We start from the raw sequence: 18,059 nt of genomic DNA, 5'->3' as shown, positions 1-18,059 counted from the left end.
CACCTTGATTATCACTACAAAAGGTGTGTCCCCCCCCATCCCACCCCTACTCTCCTGCTGGTAATAGCTCACCTTTCCTGATCACTCTTGTTACAGTCTGTATGGTAACACCCATTGTTTCATGTTTTCTGTGTATATAAAATCTCCCTACTATATTTTCCACTGTATGCATCCGAGGAAGTGAACTGTAGCACACGAAAGCTTATGCTCTAATAAATTTGTTAGTCTCTACGGTGCCACAAGTACTCCTTTTCTTTTTATGGATACAGACTAACATGGCTGCTACTCTGAAACCTGAAGCAAAAAGATAACTCTGTTATCCATTTACTGAGGAGAACCCAGTAGATCCTGATTTGACTGAAAATCAGCAAGCTCTACAGGAAAACGGAGTGTGAGACGATTTCGCAGACGATGGAGGCTGAAGGGAAAACTCAAGACTTGCAGATACAAGCTGGACCAGATAACTGTGAAGGTAGATTGCTTTTGTGGGCCACCTTCCTCATCCAGCATGTGACTACGAGAAAAGGGCAGGGAAAATAATAGGACAGGCTAGCAAAAGAGAGCAGAGGAATGTGTTTGCTGAGTTGCAAAATGAAGGAGCGAGGCAAGTAGTAACAAAAGAGCAGCTAAGTCCTACAGGAAGAGGGAAAGTCTACTAAGACAGCCAGAGCTCAGAGCCCCAGGAGGACAGAGAATGACTCACAGAAGATTTCAAATGAGAACAAAAGTCAAGATGACTTGCAACCAGAAAGAACAGAAGGAAGGAGACAGGCCAGAGAATTGCACCTACACCAGGAAAAGAGGGGGTCTATGTGACTGAAGACTCCCTACCAAGAACAGCAAACAGGCCTGTCACCAGAGCTGATCCAGAGAACAGAAGGATGGGCTGTCTGCCAGGAGCTAAGATACAGGATGTGGACCTGAGGTTGAAGAAGATCATAATGGGAGCAGGAAGGAATCCAAGTGTCCCTTCACATGGGAGCAAATAATGCTGTTAGGTTCTCATGGAACACACCAAGGAAGACTATGCCAGGATGGCGAAGATTATTAAAGAAACAGACACTCAGGTCATCTTCAGTGGGATTCTACCTGTCCCTAAAGGAGGAAAGCGAAGAGGAGACAAGATTATAATAATCAACAGATGGCTCAGGAAATGGTGCTATAAGGAGGTTGTTCGACCACCAGGAGGCATTCATGGACTGAAGACCGTTCTTATGGGAGGGACTCCACCTGAATAGGGAAGGTATAGACTTCTGGGATGGAGGCTGGCAAAACTGATTAAAATAGCTTTAAACTAGTAATCTGGGGGAGACGTTTGGGAGATATTTAATTAAAGATATCCCTATCCACAAATACTATTGGGAACTGTGTGATTATGGGAGATTTTAAAGTACCAGGTCCAGCTATGAGCACAAATGTTACTAATACCAACTGGGCCCAGATATTCCTGGATGTGATAGCTGGCAAACTGAAGGTCATACACTTAGGAACGAACAAGAATTTTTGCTATGAGCTGGGGACATATCAGTTGGAAGTGACAGAGGAGGAGAAAGACCTGGGTGTATTGGTTGATCACTGAGAGCCATCAGTGTGATGCAGCCATGAAAAAGGCTAATGCAATCCTAGGATACATCCAGCGAGGTATTTCCAGTAAAGACAGGGAAGTGATATTTCCATTGTAGAAGGCACTGGTGAGACCTCCTCTGGAATAGTGTGTGCAATTCTGGTCTCCTGTGTTCAAAAAAGATGAATTCAAACTGGAACAAATGCAGAAAAGGGCTACTCAGCTGATTAGAGGAATGGAAAACCTACCTTATGAGAACAACAAGGAGTCTGGTGGCACCTTAAAGACTAACAGATTAGGTTTAGATAATCTGTTAGTCTTTAAGGTGCCACCAGACTCCTTATTGTTTTTGTGGATACAGACTAACACGGCTACCCCCTAATACTTGCTACTTTATGAGAGATTAAGGAGCTTGGCTTGTTTAACCTAATGAAATGAAGGCTGATATTGTTGCTTTCTATAAATACATCAGAGGTATAAACACCCTGGAGAGAGAGGAGTTATTTAAGTTAAGAGCCAGTGTTAGCACAAGAACAAACAGATATAAACTGGCCATCAACAAATTTAGGCTTGAAATTAGACAAAGGTTTCTAACCATCAAAGGAGTGAAGTTCTAGAATAGCCTTTAAGGAGTGTAGTGGGGGCAAAAATCCTAACTGGCTTCAAGACTGAGCTTGTTAAATTTATGGATGGGATGGTTTGATGAGACTGCCTACAGTGGCTTATGTCCCATCCATGAGTGCTATCAGTAAATATTTTAACGTCTGGAGATGGGACACTAGATGGGAAGGAATCTGACAACGGAGAATTTTTTTCCAGGTGTCTTGCTAGTGGGTCTCGCGCATATGCTCAGGGTCTAATTGATCACCATATTTGGAGTCCGGAAGGAATTTTCCGCCAGGTCATATTGGCAGAGACCCTGGGGGTGGTTTTCGCCGTCCTCTGTGGTCTGAACTACAGTAAATGGTCGATTCTCTGTAACTTGAAGTCTTGAAATTGAGACAAACAAAAAGGCAAACTATTTATTTTAATCCTCATTTTCTACTTTTAAAGAAAACAGGTAAGAATTAAAAGATCAAATGAGGAACAAGAAACAGGCAATCATGGCAGTTCATGTATGGTTAAATATGAACAAAAGTGGAAGTTTGGGGTTTTTTGAGCCCTTGTCTAAGTGTTTTATATTTCTCTTGTCCAACTGTTTATCATTTGCCTTAGCGTATATATATGTGTGTGTGTTCCTGCATCTAGGTCAGATTTCTGAATGGTATAGCTTCAAATTCTTCTGTCAAAGGATTTAGTCCCGTTAAGAGCAATAAATGGGCATGTAACTCTTCTTTTTTTTAAATCAAACCTCAATTCCCCACCCCCAGCCAAAAAATTCACTCCTTCACCAGAAATGTGTGTCAAATAAACTCACAGATGAATATAGTAGGTGCCAATCACACTAAAAACAAGACAGAAAACAGCAAGAATACAACCACTACTAAAGCAGTACACATTAAAAGACTTCTGCTCCTGGTAAAAGCTTTAAATACATGCTTTAGTCCAAGGGTTCTCAACAAAATTTTGGTGGCCTCAGAGTGCGGCCACCAACCCTTGCTGTGGCCACACTGACAACTTTTCCTAAAATACTTAATTAACTTTAGGAAAAACAAATATGCACATATACATGTCCAAATCATTGTAATTTATCTACATAGGGGTGTTTGGTTTTTTGCAGACCCAATAATAAAAATAATGTACAGTTGTCTCTATTCTTTACTGGACCTACACAAAATAGAAACACAAATAAGGTGCTTTGAACATTCTTGTCTTTTTTATTTTTGTTTCTTTTGCTTTTGTTTTGTTTTTTAAGACTTGCTAGCTATAAGTCTGCTGTGAAAAGTGGTATTTGTATGTTTGTTAATAGCACTTTTCATAGCAGACTTACTCAACCCCGGCAAGCCCATGAACAAATTAAGCTCTGGACAGGGAGGTAGCTGTAGACGCAGCTACAGGGATACTGGGGGAAGACAGAGGGTGCCAGAGATGATGGGGTGGGTGAGCTCAGGGCCGAAGCCCACCACCGCACAGCTTGGGAATGGAACCCAAAGCCCTACACCCTGGGGACAGAGCCTGAAGTCCCGTGACTGATGCCTGACGCCCACCACCCCAGGGCTGAAGCCCAACCCTAACACTTCCAGCAATGTGGGGAACTCACTGACTGCCTGCTCCCTCCAGCTTTTGTCTCCCCAGAGGTGGGCAGGGCTCAACCACTGCTGGTGGCCCCTGGAGAGGACGGACTGCTGCTTTGCCCCTCCCCCCCCCGAAATCAGCTCCCAGAAGGCTGTGGCCACAAGAAAAGCCCCTGGTGGCCGCATGCGCCCACAGTGGCTGCATTTGAAAAACGCTGCTTTAGTCAGTGTCCTCTAAAATTAAACTGTGTTTGAAGCCATGTTATCTGGTTCTAGATATTTAAATGAATACTCAAATTATGAGCGGTTTTTTGGTTTTTTTTAAAGAGAAGTAAACTCAAAAATATAACATCTGGAAAGAGTAACAACTTGAACTCCGAGTTTCAGTTCACTAAAGGCTTTTGTAATGGAGACACTGAAATCTCGGATATTAATTTATAGTAAAAATGCTAAATCAGCCTTGCATATAGCGAAACGTACCTGGAAGGCTTGCTCTGTCAAAAAGCCAGATTTTTCTATTTTGTTTCCAACTTCACCTGTCAAAAGTTACATTGGACCAAAAGTGTATATTTAAAGACGACACTTCTCAGAACTATACTTCTTCTCTCACAGACCATACTATTTTCAATTGAAGTGTCTATTAATAGGGATTAGAAAAACAAGCCAGCTGTGTGTGTACGTCAGTCCCAGGACAGAATTTTCAACCTTTTTATATTTTGCGTTTTAAGCAAAATTATAGAGTCGTGAAAATCTTAAATTCTGCTGGAAGCTAGAGATTTTTTTAATAAAGATATTGGATCATCCAATTCTGAAGAGCTCATTCTCTGCATACCACAAATGTGTATTACAAATGCTGTGGGGCATTTACCTATTTTTCAGTTCTTCAATTCGTTTCCATAGCTGGTCATCATCTTTTTCTAGTCGTTTTAATTCTGTTCTCGAACGATTATAATGTGCCTACCAAGAAAATTAGACACATTGAATATATTCATTCTTATTGGATTTTGTTTACTTGGTCTTCACAAAGAATAAATTAAACACATCTACTATTTTTCTGAAGACAAACACTAATGTTATTTGATTTACCATTTTGCAATACTGCAGCAGAAGTTCAGAGCTTGAATTTCATGCTAATCATTTTATCAGTTCCTTTTCTAATTATGTTTACGTGCCCCCAATAGCCATCCAGTCTTTAGTACCATTATAAAGGATGTGCACACTATAGTCCTGATCACACAACTGGCTCCATTCAAGTGGAAGCCTCCACGTGGATGAGCTGTTTGGCCTTGTGCACCCTCTTGTGGCAGGGGTGCCTCTACTCTGCCCTTTATTCTGCCTCTTCTAGGCCTTTTTACAGAGACTCCACACATTTGCTGATCCATTCACCACTCTTACAGGGGTGTGCGTTAGAAAATAACTCAAAAGTAAAATGCAGAGTCCCAAAAATCTGCCCCAAGGCACGGCTCTTGCTGCAGAGACTGGTGAGAAAAAGGGTGCTTTCCTCTAAGTCCCTTTAAAAAAAAAAAAAAAAAAAACACAGACTTCTTAGGGGGTCACCAACCTGTGGTTTGGCTTGCAACTGTCCTGCTCAGAGCGGACATCCTAGAATCACCTCCCTCAAACAACTGCTTCAGCTATCTTATTAGAAACCAGCTGTTTGCGGTTCCCTCTCCATGCAAGGTGTATCTGGTTAGCTCATTTAGCAAGCCTGCTCCAGGCTTCAAGTCTCCTGCAGGCAGCTCCCTCACTCCCTTACTCTCTCACAGTGCATTTGCCTTAAGTCACTATGATTTCAGTGGGCCTCCACATAGATGCAGGAGTCCACCTGGGCAGAGCTCAGAGCACGACTGGGGCCTTTTTCATAAAGAACAGAAGGGATCAATGCAGTCGTCAAGTCTGACCGCCTATGTACACAGGCCATAGAACTTCCACAAAGTAATTTGAACTACAGCATATGTTTCAGAACACCACCATTAGCATTATAGGATTAGAAAATGTGTTTTTCCACCAACCTCAGCCTCGTTGTATGCTTTTCTTTTTGCTTGTACATCAGCTTTCAAAGAAACACACTGAGGCTGCAATGCTTGTGCTTCTTCACTTATCTTCTCTAACTTATCTTGGATGGCCTTGTACTTTTCTTCTGCTTCATTTACTTTGACCTTACAACAAAATATAGAGAATACATGAGTTCACGTAATGAAACAAAATATTTTATTTCCACAACTCTTTAAACCAGGAAAATCTTTCTGAGACAAACATGAAGCCAGCTATTTGAAGTGATTTTTTCCCCCAAAATTATATTCCACAGGGACATTAGAAGATATGAGTTAGTCAGTCCATGGTTTAAGAAGCATATAAAAAGTTACCCAGTAGTTATCCTTCGAGTTGAAAAATTTAATGCAAAGAGTTTGTTTTGTTGTCTGGCAAAATTTACTACATTTGAGTTACCAAATGTGTGGCTTCTGGGAAAGTAAAAGGATATTTGATTCTGCACATTTTAACAATATAAACCAGAAACTTTGAAAAAAAGTCTCACGAGTAGTGTCACAGTGTGACAAACTCCTTTAAGGAGGAGCAGGCTCCAGAGCACCTGTGACTAACTGGCTGCCTCCCAGCATACCGAGTTTATAATTGATATATTTAAGGTTTGCCGTGTTTTACAATGTACCTTAAGACACTGTTTAAAATACTTCTATATTTAACGTGGTTTAAGTTACAAGCTAAGTTTAAGAGGAAAGCTTTCAGTATTAAAATAATAGGTCTGTTGCTGTCATTGAGATTGCTCTCAGTCCTTAAAAAAAAAAAAAAACTGTATTCATGTCAAAAGAAAAAAAAAATGCCGTTAAAAGAAGGCACCTGGGCCATATAAAGGAAAGATAGGAAAAAGCATGTGATAGCTGCCTGGAAAAATCAAGAAAACATGCAGAGGACAGATGCCTGAGAAAACAAGCTGAAAGAGCAAGGAGAGGTGCAGGTGAGAGCTGCCTGAGGATCAGTCAGGAAAGGGACTAGCCTGCTGACCTTCCTGAGCTAGAGAGCCAGTGCCAAGAGATTGAAAAGGGCTGAGTTGTTGGACTGTGTTTTGAGCAGAAGAATCATGAGACTGGTCACTCTCTCAGATGGATGGCCTGGAGAGTGGGGCTCTGGAACAAGGGCAGAAACGAACTGCTCGTAGACTCACCAGGTGGGTGGACCTTGAAGTGATATCTCTAGAAAGAATGGAAAATCCATGTCTCTTTCTGTTTTACTCTGGGAACTGGGAGAACGGTTTTACTATGAGGATTCTAAGAATGAATAAATGATGCCCAGAGATGGGAGTCTGAATTAGACAGCGAGAGCTCTCTTTACATGGCTAGACAGAGGGGAAACTGAGATGGGTGCACCGATTGTGCCACAGTGGCCTACAGCAAGAGGACGCTCCAGGTGGTGGTTGCCTTATTAAGAGTAGTTTTCAAGTCTATCTATCTCTGTTTTCTTTGTTCTTGAGGTTTTACAATTTATTTAATTTTTATTGTAGGCACAGATGACCCCTACAGAGGAAAGTCAATTAAACTGATCAAACACAAAGTGCTGACAACGGCACAAAGTAAACTATTACTGTGATAACAGTATGTAAAAGAGATTACACTAATGGCCTATTTTTAAGACTGCTGAAATACTCCAACTGAAAAAAGCAACTAAAATAAGCTTCATTTTAAACATGTATATTTGGCTCATATGTAATTTTCAATCATGAACAAGTGCTTCGCTAAGTTTGAAAAATAAAAAAAAACACTGAAGGATTTTAATGGACTCAAAACCACACACACAGAACAGTAATGTTTTATAGATCCAGTGTTGAACAAATTCTATGCATATCACCCGAATATCTGATTCGCCAGGTCCTTCTCAACATATCTGAAAGTTCCAGTGCCATGAAAGGTCAATTTAGTCTCTATATGGCTCAGGGAATGATTTCTTTGCGGAATACTTGTGCCTTTCACTACCGGTCTCCAGCTCTCAAATGGCCAGTGCTGACTTGACATAACACATGACAAATGTTAGTCACGTTGCTTAATACACTATTGAAAGGCATTCAAATACTATTGTGAGAAGCATTGTATAAGAACCTATATATAAAAGAACTAAAAGTAACCATCATTCAAATTCTACTCACTAGTCTATGCAAAATTGGTCATCTCAGTTTGGTTCTCAGTGAGTGATTCCACATCACATAGATAGTCATTGAGTGAATCAACGAAACAAAACACCTAGGACTCAGCAAGCACAGAGAACAAACTATCTTCCCATCCTAGAGTTGGTCCCCAGTGAACTGGAGGGGTGAACGAGCACTAATCTGACCATGAAGGTTCAGACTGCTAATCAACAGTGCATAAATAAAGACTGCTATTTAGATATGGCTCTTTAGGCTATACCTGGAAGAAACTGAGGAGATAGCTCTGATAATCTACTTAAACAGTGGAGAATTATAAACTTAATTAAAAAGGAGTACTTGTGGCACCTTAGAGACTAACCAATTTGAGCATAAGCTTTCATGAGCTACATGCATCCGATGAAGTGAGCTGTAGCTCACGAAAGCTTATGCTCAAATTGGTTAGTCTCTAAGGTGCCACAAGTACTCCTTTTCTTTTTGCGAATACAGATTAACACGGCTGTTACTCTGAAATTTAATTGAACTAATTTCACTGCCTCACTAGAACAAAAAAGCCATATAGTCTGGGAGCAATTCCAAGGGCAAGTTAATGACAGCAAAGTAAGGAAGGAGTCTTTTGACTTGTAAAAAATCTACAGAATCAGAATTTCAATGATGCCACCCTTTGTAACATGGCAAGAGAGACTCGCTGTTCACCCACCCACCTTCCAACTTGAAGTATCCTGTTGGTGGAAATTTTGATCAAATGTCATCAGAAATGCGTCGAGAGGAGTGGGATTCGAAAGCCCTTTCTCCCACAAACATAATGTTACCAAACACAACAAACCTAGAACAATTATATAGATATATATTGAAGAAAATGTTTAAAAATCAACTTTTTAAAATTATAATTTAACATATGCATGTCAAATACGCTGCCCTCACAAAGTTAAATTGTGGCCTTGACTAATAGTACTGTGTTATCAGTTAATACTAAGAATATGAAACCTGATTAACTCTTTGAATGTTACAAATGACTATAAACGGAAGGAGTTCTTCAAGTTGATTTGCCACCATCAGCAAAAAAGAAGCAGTTCAGTGGTATTGATTATCAGCTTTGTTTACTATGAGATTTTACTACATTATGCTTCCAGACTAAATTCAGAATTAACATGTTGTTTAAGACAACCCTACCTGCCATTCGTTTAACTTCTGATCATACTTTTCAGTACGTCCTTCCTCAATATCAATACTATCTTTGATTGGTTTCATTTCTTTTTCAGTTTCATTCACCTGAAATGTTTAAAAGAAAGACTGAAATATACATCAGACCAGTCAAGGTAATTTGAAGATAAATTAAATGAACTTCAGTTGAAGAAAAAGATATTCTAACAAGAAAGTTACCACTGCCCAGGCCATTTTATGTTTCAAAGCCTCTAGATTGGTTTGCATTTCGCTCACGAACGCAATACTTTTGTAGTGCTCCTCTTTCTCAAAATAGTGCTGCCTAAGGTCTTGAAGAAGCTAAAAAAAGTAAAAAGATTCAAATGTTAATGAGCATAAAGGATTGTTGGTGTAATATGGAATTGTAGGAGGATAATTTTTTAAAAGTTTAAAATGACTCAGATTAATGAATTTAAGCAACCCAGCTAAACTATATTACAGGTTGATAGTTAATTTATGGTGCAACTGCATTTTATAATGGGTAATAGCTGTATTTCTTATATTATTTCAGTGTCTATGTGTGTAGTAATTAACCACAGTAACCTTTACATACCCCTACTCCTTGTTCTATCTGGTCATGAGTTCTTGACTTAGTTTCCATAATGTATGAATAATCAGCTTTCATCTGCTCCAGCTGGGTTGCTTTCATAAAGAACTAAAACCAAAGAAGAGAGAGATCGAAACTTCAGCTTTGGTAAAACTGTAAAGGGAATTAAGTGGATTTTAAAAACTGTTAGAAAACGTGCACCCATCCAATACTCTGAGCACCCTAAACAGTCTTATAAAACATTAAGCCAATGCACCAGACACTGCAAAGCACATAAAATCAAATAACCCAGCAATAACGTAACAAATAACGGAACTACAATATGTACTTAACCTCCCTATACAATTCCCCATAGTCCCACACCACCATTATCCTGACCTACCAATAGCCATCTCCTCACAGGCCAGGGAGTAAAAGTAAGCTTTGCAATGTGCTTTGAAGGCTGTCAAATTCAGACAATTAACTTTTTTTTTTTTCAAAATTATTTTTCATATGCCGTTGGTAAATTCTTTACACAAATTTGAAACAAATATATTCCCATTTACATCATATTTTTCTGAATATAACTCTGCTTTCATTGGACTGCATGCAACAACCCCACAGAAGTTTTAAAAATTAAAAATGACTGAACAGGAACTGTATTTTATAATATTTTATTTAAATGCCATTGATCTTGATTAGCTTACCTTGTATTTGTCACCTTCATTTTTAGACTGTAAGAAGTGCTTGCTCATCTCTTGGGTTAAAACAGACACAGGATTATCTACCTGTAACACCACATTTACAAACAATATAAGTATTTTAAACTGAGTTAATATTAATGAAAGCACAAGACAGAAATGGGAAATGAGGTTTCCATTTTTCCTACATTCCTCTATCAACTTGACTAAGTCATGACCTGGACGAGCCACATCTCAAGGAAAGGTTTCAGAGTAGCAGCCGTGTTAGTCTGTATTCGCAAAAAGAAAAGGAGGACTTGTGGCACCTTAGAGACTAACCAATTTATTAGAGCATAAGCTTTCGTGAGCTACAGCTCACTTCCTCAAGGAAAGACATTAGTCCAGTCTTCTTGTTCATTAAACTGACTGCTGAGTCTTCCAAGAAGGCACACGCTAAGGCAAAAGAGAGGTACACCGTGGGAGTAGTGTTTACGACGTGAACACTGGTTACTAGGACGTGAAATGAAGGTAAAAATATATATGTGGGGAGGAGGATGGAGGAAGTATGGTTTGGTATGGTTAAACAGACCACTGAACAGCTATAGAGTGTCATGATTTTCTCCACGATTGATCTGGAATCAATTCTATATGAGTGAAATAAAGATAAGAATCCATCTTCAGTTCCATAAACCATTCAGCACATCCCAAAAAATTATACTTGGCATGGAAATTCCAACAGAAGCAGTACAATATTTACATTAAGTTGTAACATATTAAAGATTTTCTCTGCATATGTGTTGCTGTAACACATTTTATAGGGCTCTGAATAGTAGTACATATTTTTCTTCACCGAATCACTTAACAGGAAGAAAACTAACCAAATAGGTCTCTGCTAGAACAGGTTGATCTACAGACCGTCTGCAGAAACTGAGTAACATAAGATAAGATACTATATATACCAATTACAGTAGAACTTCAGAGTTACGAATTCCTCAGGAATGGAGATTGTTCATAACTCTGAACAAAATGTTATGGTTGTTCTTTCAAAAGTTTACAACTGAATATTCGCAAAAAGAAAAGGAGTACTAAATAAATTTGTTAGTCTCTAAGGTGCCAGAAGTACTCCTTTTCTTTTTGCTAATACAGACTAACACAGCTGTTACTCTGAAACCTGTCAACTGAATATTGACTTAATACAGCTTTGAAACTTTACTATGCAGAAGAAAAATGCTGCTTTCCCTTCATTTTTTTTAGTAGTTTACATTTAACACACTACTGTACTGTATTTGCTTATGTTTTGGTCTCTGTTACTGCCTGATTGCGTACTTCAGGTTCTAAATGAGGTGTGTGGTTGACTGATCAGTTCACACCTCTGGTGTTCGTAACTCTGACGTTCTACTGTATGGATGAAACAACAGGCATCAATACATAAACTGGGAATTCCCAGAACAGCATGACTGAATCCCAAACATGAGGTCACACCTGGTTTGCTTATTTGGTTTATCCAATCTCTATAGCAAATTCATATCCTGCAGAATGTAAATTTTCTGTTTTTCCTTTTCAAACCTGAGTTCCTAGCCACTGCCTGTAAAGATAACCTTTTGAATGTAAATGATGCAGCACTGTGTTAGTATGAAAGAACTGGTGTCCTCGTTCATCAAAATGCAGCATGCTTTAGCAAAAGTGTTCAGTTTGCCTCTACAAGTAACGTAGAACTCTAACAAATATTTCAGCAATTACCTGTATATTAAAGTGATCCAATATTGCAGTAAGTTCTTCTTTCTTAGAAGAAATTAACGTCCCTGAAAGTATAAAAAAAAAATGAAAAAACCCGTATCAGTTTATATCCAAAATCATAGATAAGTACAAAAAATGTATAGCTTGATATACTGTGACTGAATGCACCACTGCATTCACACTCTACACACTATTCTAATAATCTCTGTACAAAATATACATTGTGAGGTATCACTTGAAAACTAATAGCTCACTGGTCAATAATATGATCGTAAAATGTATGCAGCAACATTATTTAGTTATTAACATAACATTATGCAAAGTTATTAACAAACTGCAATTATGACTGTAATATGTTTAGGAGACAAGTCTGGGGACTGGCTAAACCAGTTTCTCAAAGACAAAGGACAAGTCGATGCCTCTAGCCAGGTGTAAAAGTTGATTGGCAATAACCTGTCAAGTAACCATTCTTTGGCAACAAGGGGTGAACCAACCTGTCACTAGTCAGAATGTGACAAATACTACTTAGTATTTCTTAATTAATTGTAAGAACATGGCTAATAATTTCACAGTACTGTTAAAGTCAGAATACAGAAATGCAAATATGCTACTAGAAAGATATTAAGCTTTACTTTTTAAAATAATGGAAGTTACATTTTTTGTTTATTCATTTTATTATTCAAGCATCTCTCTCTCTCAGAGCCAGTATAGAAAAACTAGCTAACACTGTCATATCCTTTTGAATGTTCACTGGCTCACAGGAAATACCTAATCCTCCACAAACATACGAAAGACAGTAATGAAAATATTTTTTTCAAATGCTTTAAAATTGAAAATGAAGTACTGCCAAACCTGTTTTGCTTTTCAGTTTATAACTTCGACTTCCATCCATGCTAATGTGTTGAGTCACAATAATAGAACTGCCATATACTTCTGGTTTAAATGCATCTTTACCTCGGTTTCTTAACGTTATTGAAACATCTGCAGAACTAAAATAAACATTAACTTAAAATATCTGAGTTTGAATCATTCAAGATAAAGAAATAGACTTTCCCCCAATAGATTTTCAATTCCTGTTTAGGCCACAACCGAAGTTAGTTGGGTCTGTTTCATCCTAATTGTAGATCCACAGAGAACTACCATGGCACTGTGTTTGCATAGGAGAGTTTGAGCTCCAAAGCAGAAAGTTCCATAGGCCAAACTGAGATGCATGGTCAGAGCTGTCTGAGCTATGTGTCTGGATCTAACCATGATACTAGACCTTTACTTTTATGGGCACTCAGCTATAGTTCCATGTAAAACATAACGTTAAAAAAGGCTTTAAGTAGCATGTTAACAGAAAGTTTAAATCTATCTGAAAGGGTAGGATGCAGACTGGCTGTGCTGCAACAATTTTAGATGCTCTGATATTAGAGCAAAAGGCATTCCATTTGTCTCTGCTCAACTCAGTGAAAAAGTAATAAATCAAATAGATAACTGAATTAGTACATAAGTCAACTTTCTACTTTGGGGGCTGAGAGGAACATTAACAATCAGCTCTGGGTATCAGACAACCCATTCCAGACGAAAATAAGGTTCCACGGCAGAAGGGGATAAATAGGCTGCTCAAAGTAAAGAGTTTAAAGAAAGTTCAGTACTTATGGGCATTCTTTAAAATATTTAAGTTATCTTAGAATTGACTACTGAGAGGAAATGAAATTTCTATTTATATAGCAGTTTAAAGACTGTGACTAAATTTCAGATTAATTTAAAAAATTTAGTCGTTTCAGATATCACACCGAAGTCCAACCTACTAATTTTTATTATTTTAAAACCACACGTTCCTGTATTTTTAAAAATGTTTCTCATCCTATAAAAGGCCCAATAAAGCAAAAAAGAAAACTAAGGACTTTGTAACTCAATGGACCAAACTAACTTTAAACATCAAACTAACAGCCCACCTCAAACAAATAAATACACTGTTTCACTTACTTCTCTCCATCTTTCACAAATACTTTCAAGGAGGATCCTCTGTTAGTTGTGGTAGCTTTTCCCCCAAGCCCAACAATAAGAGCAGTTAATACAGCACTCTTCCCACCTGAAAAAGCAAACAAGCAATCTTCTATTTATACAATTCAATTACAGTGTATATAATTTTAGCCAAACCTGTACACATCTAAGTCAGACTAATAAAATTGAAAATAGACTTTAAGAATATCTATTGTAAAAGATCTGATAGGCGCATACACCAACCATTCCAATGTTGGCAAAATATTACCACTTTTCCAGTTTTTATTCCACAAAAAGCTTTCTTAGTTCAATGTATTCAAACTGAGTTGAAAAGAATATCCCTAATTTTGTCTCCTAACATAAACAAGTATAGGTCAAGTAGTTCACGTCCAAATTTGAGAAGTAATAGTAGTGTTTGTGCATTTTGTTTTTTCAAAGCCATACTAAAAGATTTTACAGAACAAAAAATTCAAAGATCACCATTTTAAGTATGAAAATAATAAGTTTCTCCAGTGTCTGCAATCCAAACATTGCAGTGCTCCACTAGGACAGAACACACAAAGAGCAAAAGTGATTAGAAATGCAAGCTGAGGTGACTAGTTATTTTTCTATTTATTGATTTGTCCAAGCAGGTGAAATGCACAAGAAAAATTTAAATTGGTTTGTTTTACCTAACACCCGTCCTTTAAATTATGAATAAACTTACTAAAAACCCGACTTGAAAAAAACCCAAACTAAACAAAAAGTCATGCATTTTAGCCCCTTGAAGGTAACAACGCGTTTAACAAGAGTTATTTTCCAGAGCTTGAATGTGCAAGAGTTCAGTTCATACTGACCTTTTACCTCTAATCACAAAATAATTTTCAGAGAACAAGAATTAAGACAAATCATGCACCAGATAAAGTTCTCAATTTCTGTACATTTTGGATCTATTCTGAAAGTAGTGAGTCTACCAGTTGCGTAGTATTTTTCTTTTGGACTTTTGGGTTTCTTGTCTTATCACAACTCTGTTCTCCACTTGAAGAATATTTATTTTATTTATATATATATATATATATATATATATATATATATCTCAACACTTGCTTTGGGGCATACTTTACAGATTTTTGTAATGAACTTCCATAGACTCACAGAATCGTAGGACTGAAAGGGACCTTGAGAGCTCATCTAGTCCAGCCCCCTGCACTCATGGCAGGACTAAGGACTATGTTGTATTGTATAAATTAAAATCACAACATACAGAAACCTCTATCTTGTTTAGCACTGAGACAAACATTAATGAAAAAGCAGAAGTTTGTATATAATGATTTTCCTTTTCTGTAGTTAAAAGGAAGACTTTTTAATGAACTTTGGCTCTAAATATTTAGGAACATATTTGGCTTAGTTTTTGGATAAGTCCCCCAAAAATGCCCCTGACAGAGAAATGAGAAAATTAATACTTACTTCCATTGTTTCCAACCACAAAGTTTACATTGGATCCAAACTGAAAGGGCCCCAACATTGAATGGCACATGAAGTTCTTCAATTGGATGCTTTCAATTATCCCCACTTCCCCTGAAGTCTACAGAAATATCATGAAAATGACATAAATCAAACACAAAACTGAGTCATGTAAAATGAGAAATTAAAATGAGAGCTTAGTGATAAAATGGCAGTGGTAACAAAAGTCATATACTTTTGTAGCCAAAACAGGACAACAGATGGAAGGGCTTTAGGTGATGATGCATACAAATTACACAACAATATGAAAATGTATAGTTGGTGGTGTAATTCAGTCATAAGGTAGCATTAAATGCAAATAGTTATCAAAATCCTTCATTTATCAAAGATAGTTTTAGGGTACATCTACACGGCATACTCCTTTCCATAGCATTAGAGTATATGCACCACAGACACCCCTCCAGCATGGGTATAAATAGCAGTGTAGATGATGAGTCACTGCGTAGGTTAATAAAGACACTTCCTGAACCCTGCAGGTATGTACCTGAGTATGTACCGTACAGGGCTCTCTACTTGCCCACACAGTGCCTCCCTATGTACGCTGCCATATTTAGCAGTGTAGTGTCCTGCTGTTGGAGTCTTCCCCTGCAGCAGGGAGGCAGTAGGGAAAGGCTCCAGCAGCTCCCTGCTTCTGGGGACACATGTAGCTACACACAGCAGTGTGGATGCAGCCTGCCTTTCACTGTGGGGTATAGGTACACAAGAGGTATGCCGTGTATATATAGTCTTAGTTTTTCCCCTTAAAGTTACCGAGTCATGAACATCTTACACAGCATGCTTTTATTATTTAGCTTCCATGTGGTATAATTTTCTTCATACACCATATAGATTTTTTTTGTTTTTTTTACAATAATCTTTACTCTTTTTAAACAACTTTCAAAGTTGGGAAGAAGGAGCTGAATTTAGAAGCAGAAGGGATAATCCAGTGGCAAAATGTTGAAATATATTTTGTTAGAAAGTTTTTAGGGTAAAGTTAAAGCTTTTGGAATACATTTCTCTGTACTTTGTTTCCTAGAAACAACGGTTTTAAGCATATATAAAGGCCACCTGTAACTTGAGTTCTCACATCAGACAACACAACACTGCATTTGAAGAGCATTTCTTCTTAAAGCATTTTTTCTTAAAATATTTATCTCATTATGACTCATCTACTCTAGAGAGCAATAACGATGACATTCATCCTCATTTTATTTTAAATTACCACTTTACACAAAAAAAATATTTCAAAAATATGATTCTATTTTGATGGTGTCACAAAGTATTTGGAATATGTTTAACAAGCTACAGTGGCTCCAACTGCTCCTTTCAAGTCACTCATTTATCTTTTAAATACTTCCCACCCACCCCCCATTTCTGTGCAACATAAAATCAACTTGCACAACATATTTGGTTCGTTTTTGGATGACTAACCAAACATTTTGTTTCCTTAACTTGGTTGCCTATGTTTTTTGCCCTCAGAAGTAATGCAACTGACGGTGGTTGCCAATGCAACTTATGATTTTAATTTTAAACAATGCTTAGTTGCCATGAGTATGTATTGCACAAATTATTAAAGTTGCATTTAAAAAAAGTAATCTTTACTGTCTATTCCAAAGGACAACTGGGGACTGTAACAGGCTGTAAAATTTATAAAAGGATCAAAACAGAATGCTTCAAGAAATTGTGTAACACGTGCGTATGAATCTGAGGAAGAGATCATTATGGTTGATAGCACCCTAAAAAATTATTCCAGAGGAAAGATGTTTCCTCAAATGTAGCAGAGGACAACTGAAGACGACAAGATAGAAACATCACTGGTAGCTTTATTTTCATATTGTTCCCTCTGCAGCCTACATGCAAGACCCTCCTGCTTTACAATCAACCTGAGTCAAACAGTAGTATATTTATACCAGTTTGCTTATTTCCTCTTTTTTAACACTACCATTTCTAACAGGACACACATCTTACCGACTGCGAACTGGAATTACTGTTAGACTGAAACTGTGAACATTCTTCTTCATCAAGCTCATCATTAGATTCATCTGTGTATTCCTGTCTTGGCCTTTTGTGGAATCCAGGTTTTGAAAAGCTTTCCTCTTTTCTCTTACCCATAAGTACTGAAAAAAAGTAGGGTAAATCGTAAGTTCCAGTTAGCTAAACGAAAAATATCTCAGATTGTAACACACAGGTCTATATCGACGTAAAAATATGAATGATCACAAAGAGCAAACTGACAGAATCTGCCCACTTTTGAAGCAATATTGACAAGTCCCAGTAAAACAAAGTGAAAATTAAGTCAGACAAAAAGAAAAAATTTTGAAAACCTAAAGCTGAGCAAACCCAACAGAAAGGCATCAGTGCTGGTACAATTATGGTAATGACGACAATTGGACTATAAATGGATAGCTCCTATTCAACTTAGAGGTTTAGTTATGACACTAACAAAGTACACATTGTACTGGAATTTATTTATTTCTAGAGTACCAAAGTATGGTTAGCACTACAGGAAGCATGGGAGGGAAGCACACTTCTGCATCAAAAAGGAACAATA

The 18,059-nt window shown here is 37.7% G+C and overlaps 1 protein-coding gene across 2 annotated transcripts in view; it reads right to left on the bottom strand.

The window, feature by feature from the left end:
* Positions 1–18,059, bottom strand: part of SMC6 (structural maintenance of chromosomes 6) — an 84,383-nt gene that overhangs the window by 62,417 nt on the left and 3,907 nt on the right. For both annotated transcript variants that reach the window (XM_084622356.1, XM_084622355.1), the window contains exons 2-12: positions 17,477–17,625; positions 15,473–15,590; positions 14,009–14,114; positions 12,890–13,026; positions 12,041–12,102; positions 10,328–10,408; positions 9,648–9,749; positions 9,275–9,394; positions 9,065–9,163; positions 5,751–5,897; positions 4,607–4,695 (exon numbers count right to left, since the gene is read on the bottom strand). In XM_084622356.1, coding sequence (XP_084478482.1) covers positions 4,607–4,695; positions 5,751–5,897; positions 9,065–9,163; positions 9,275–9,394; positions 9,648–9,749; positions 10,328–10,408; positions 12,041–12,102; positions 12,890–13,026; positions 14,009–14,114; positions 15,473–15,590; positions 17,477–17,620 — 1,205 coding nt within the window. In that variant the 5' untranslated portion in view covers positions 17,621–17,625. The remainder of the gene's footprint in view (positions 1–4,606; positions 4,696–5,750; positions 5,898–9,064; positions 9,164–9,274; positions 9,395–9,647; positions 9,750–10,327; positions 10,409–12,040; positions 12,103–12,889; positions 13,027–14,008; positions 14,115–15,472; positions 15,591–17,476; positions 17,626–18,059) is intronic.

This window comes from Lepidochelys olivacea, assembly GCF_965140295.1.
Source record: "Lepidochelys olivacea isolate rLepOli2 genome assembly, chromosome: 3".
NCBI classification, from domain to species: Eukaryota; Metazoa; Chordata; order Testudines; family Cheloniidae; genus Lepidochelys; species Lepidochelys olivacea.
The sequence above is the reverse complement of the archived record's forward strand: the minus strand, read 5'-3'. Positions and strand labels throughout refer to the sequence as shown.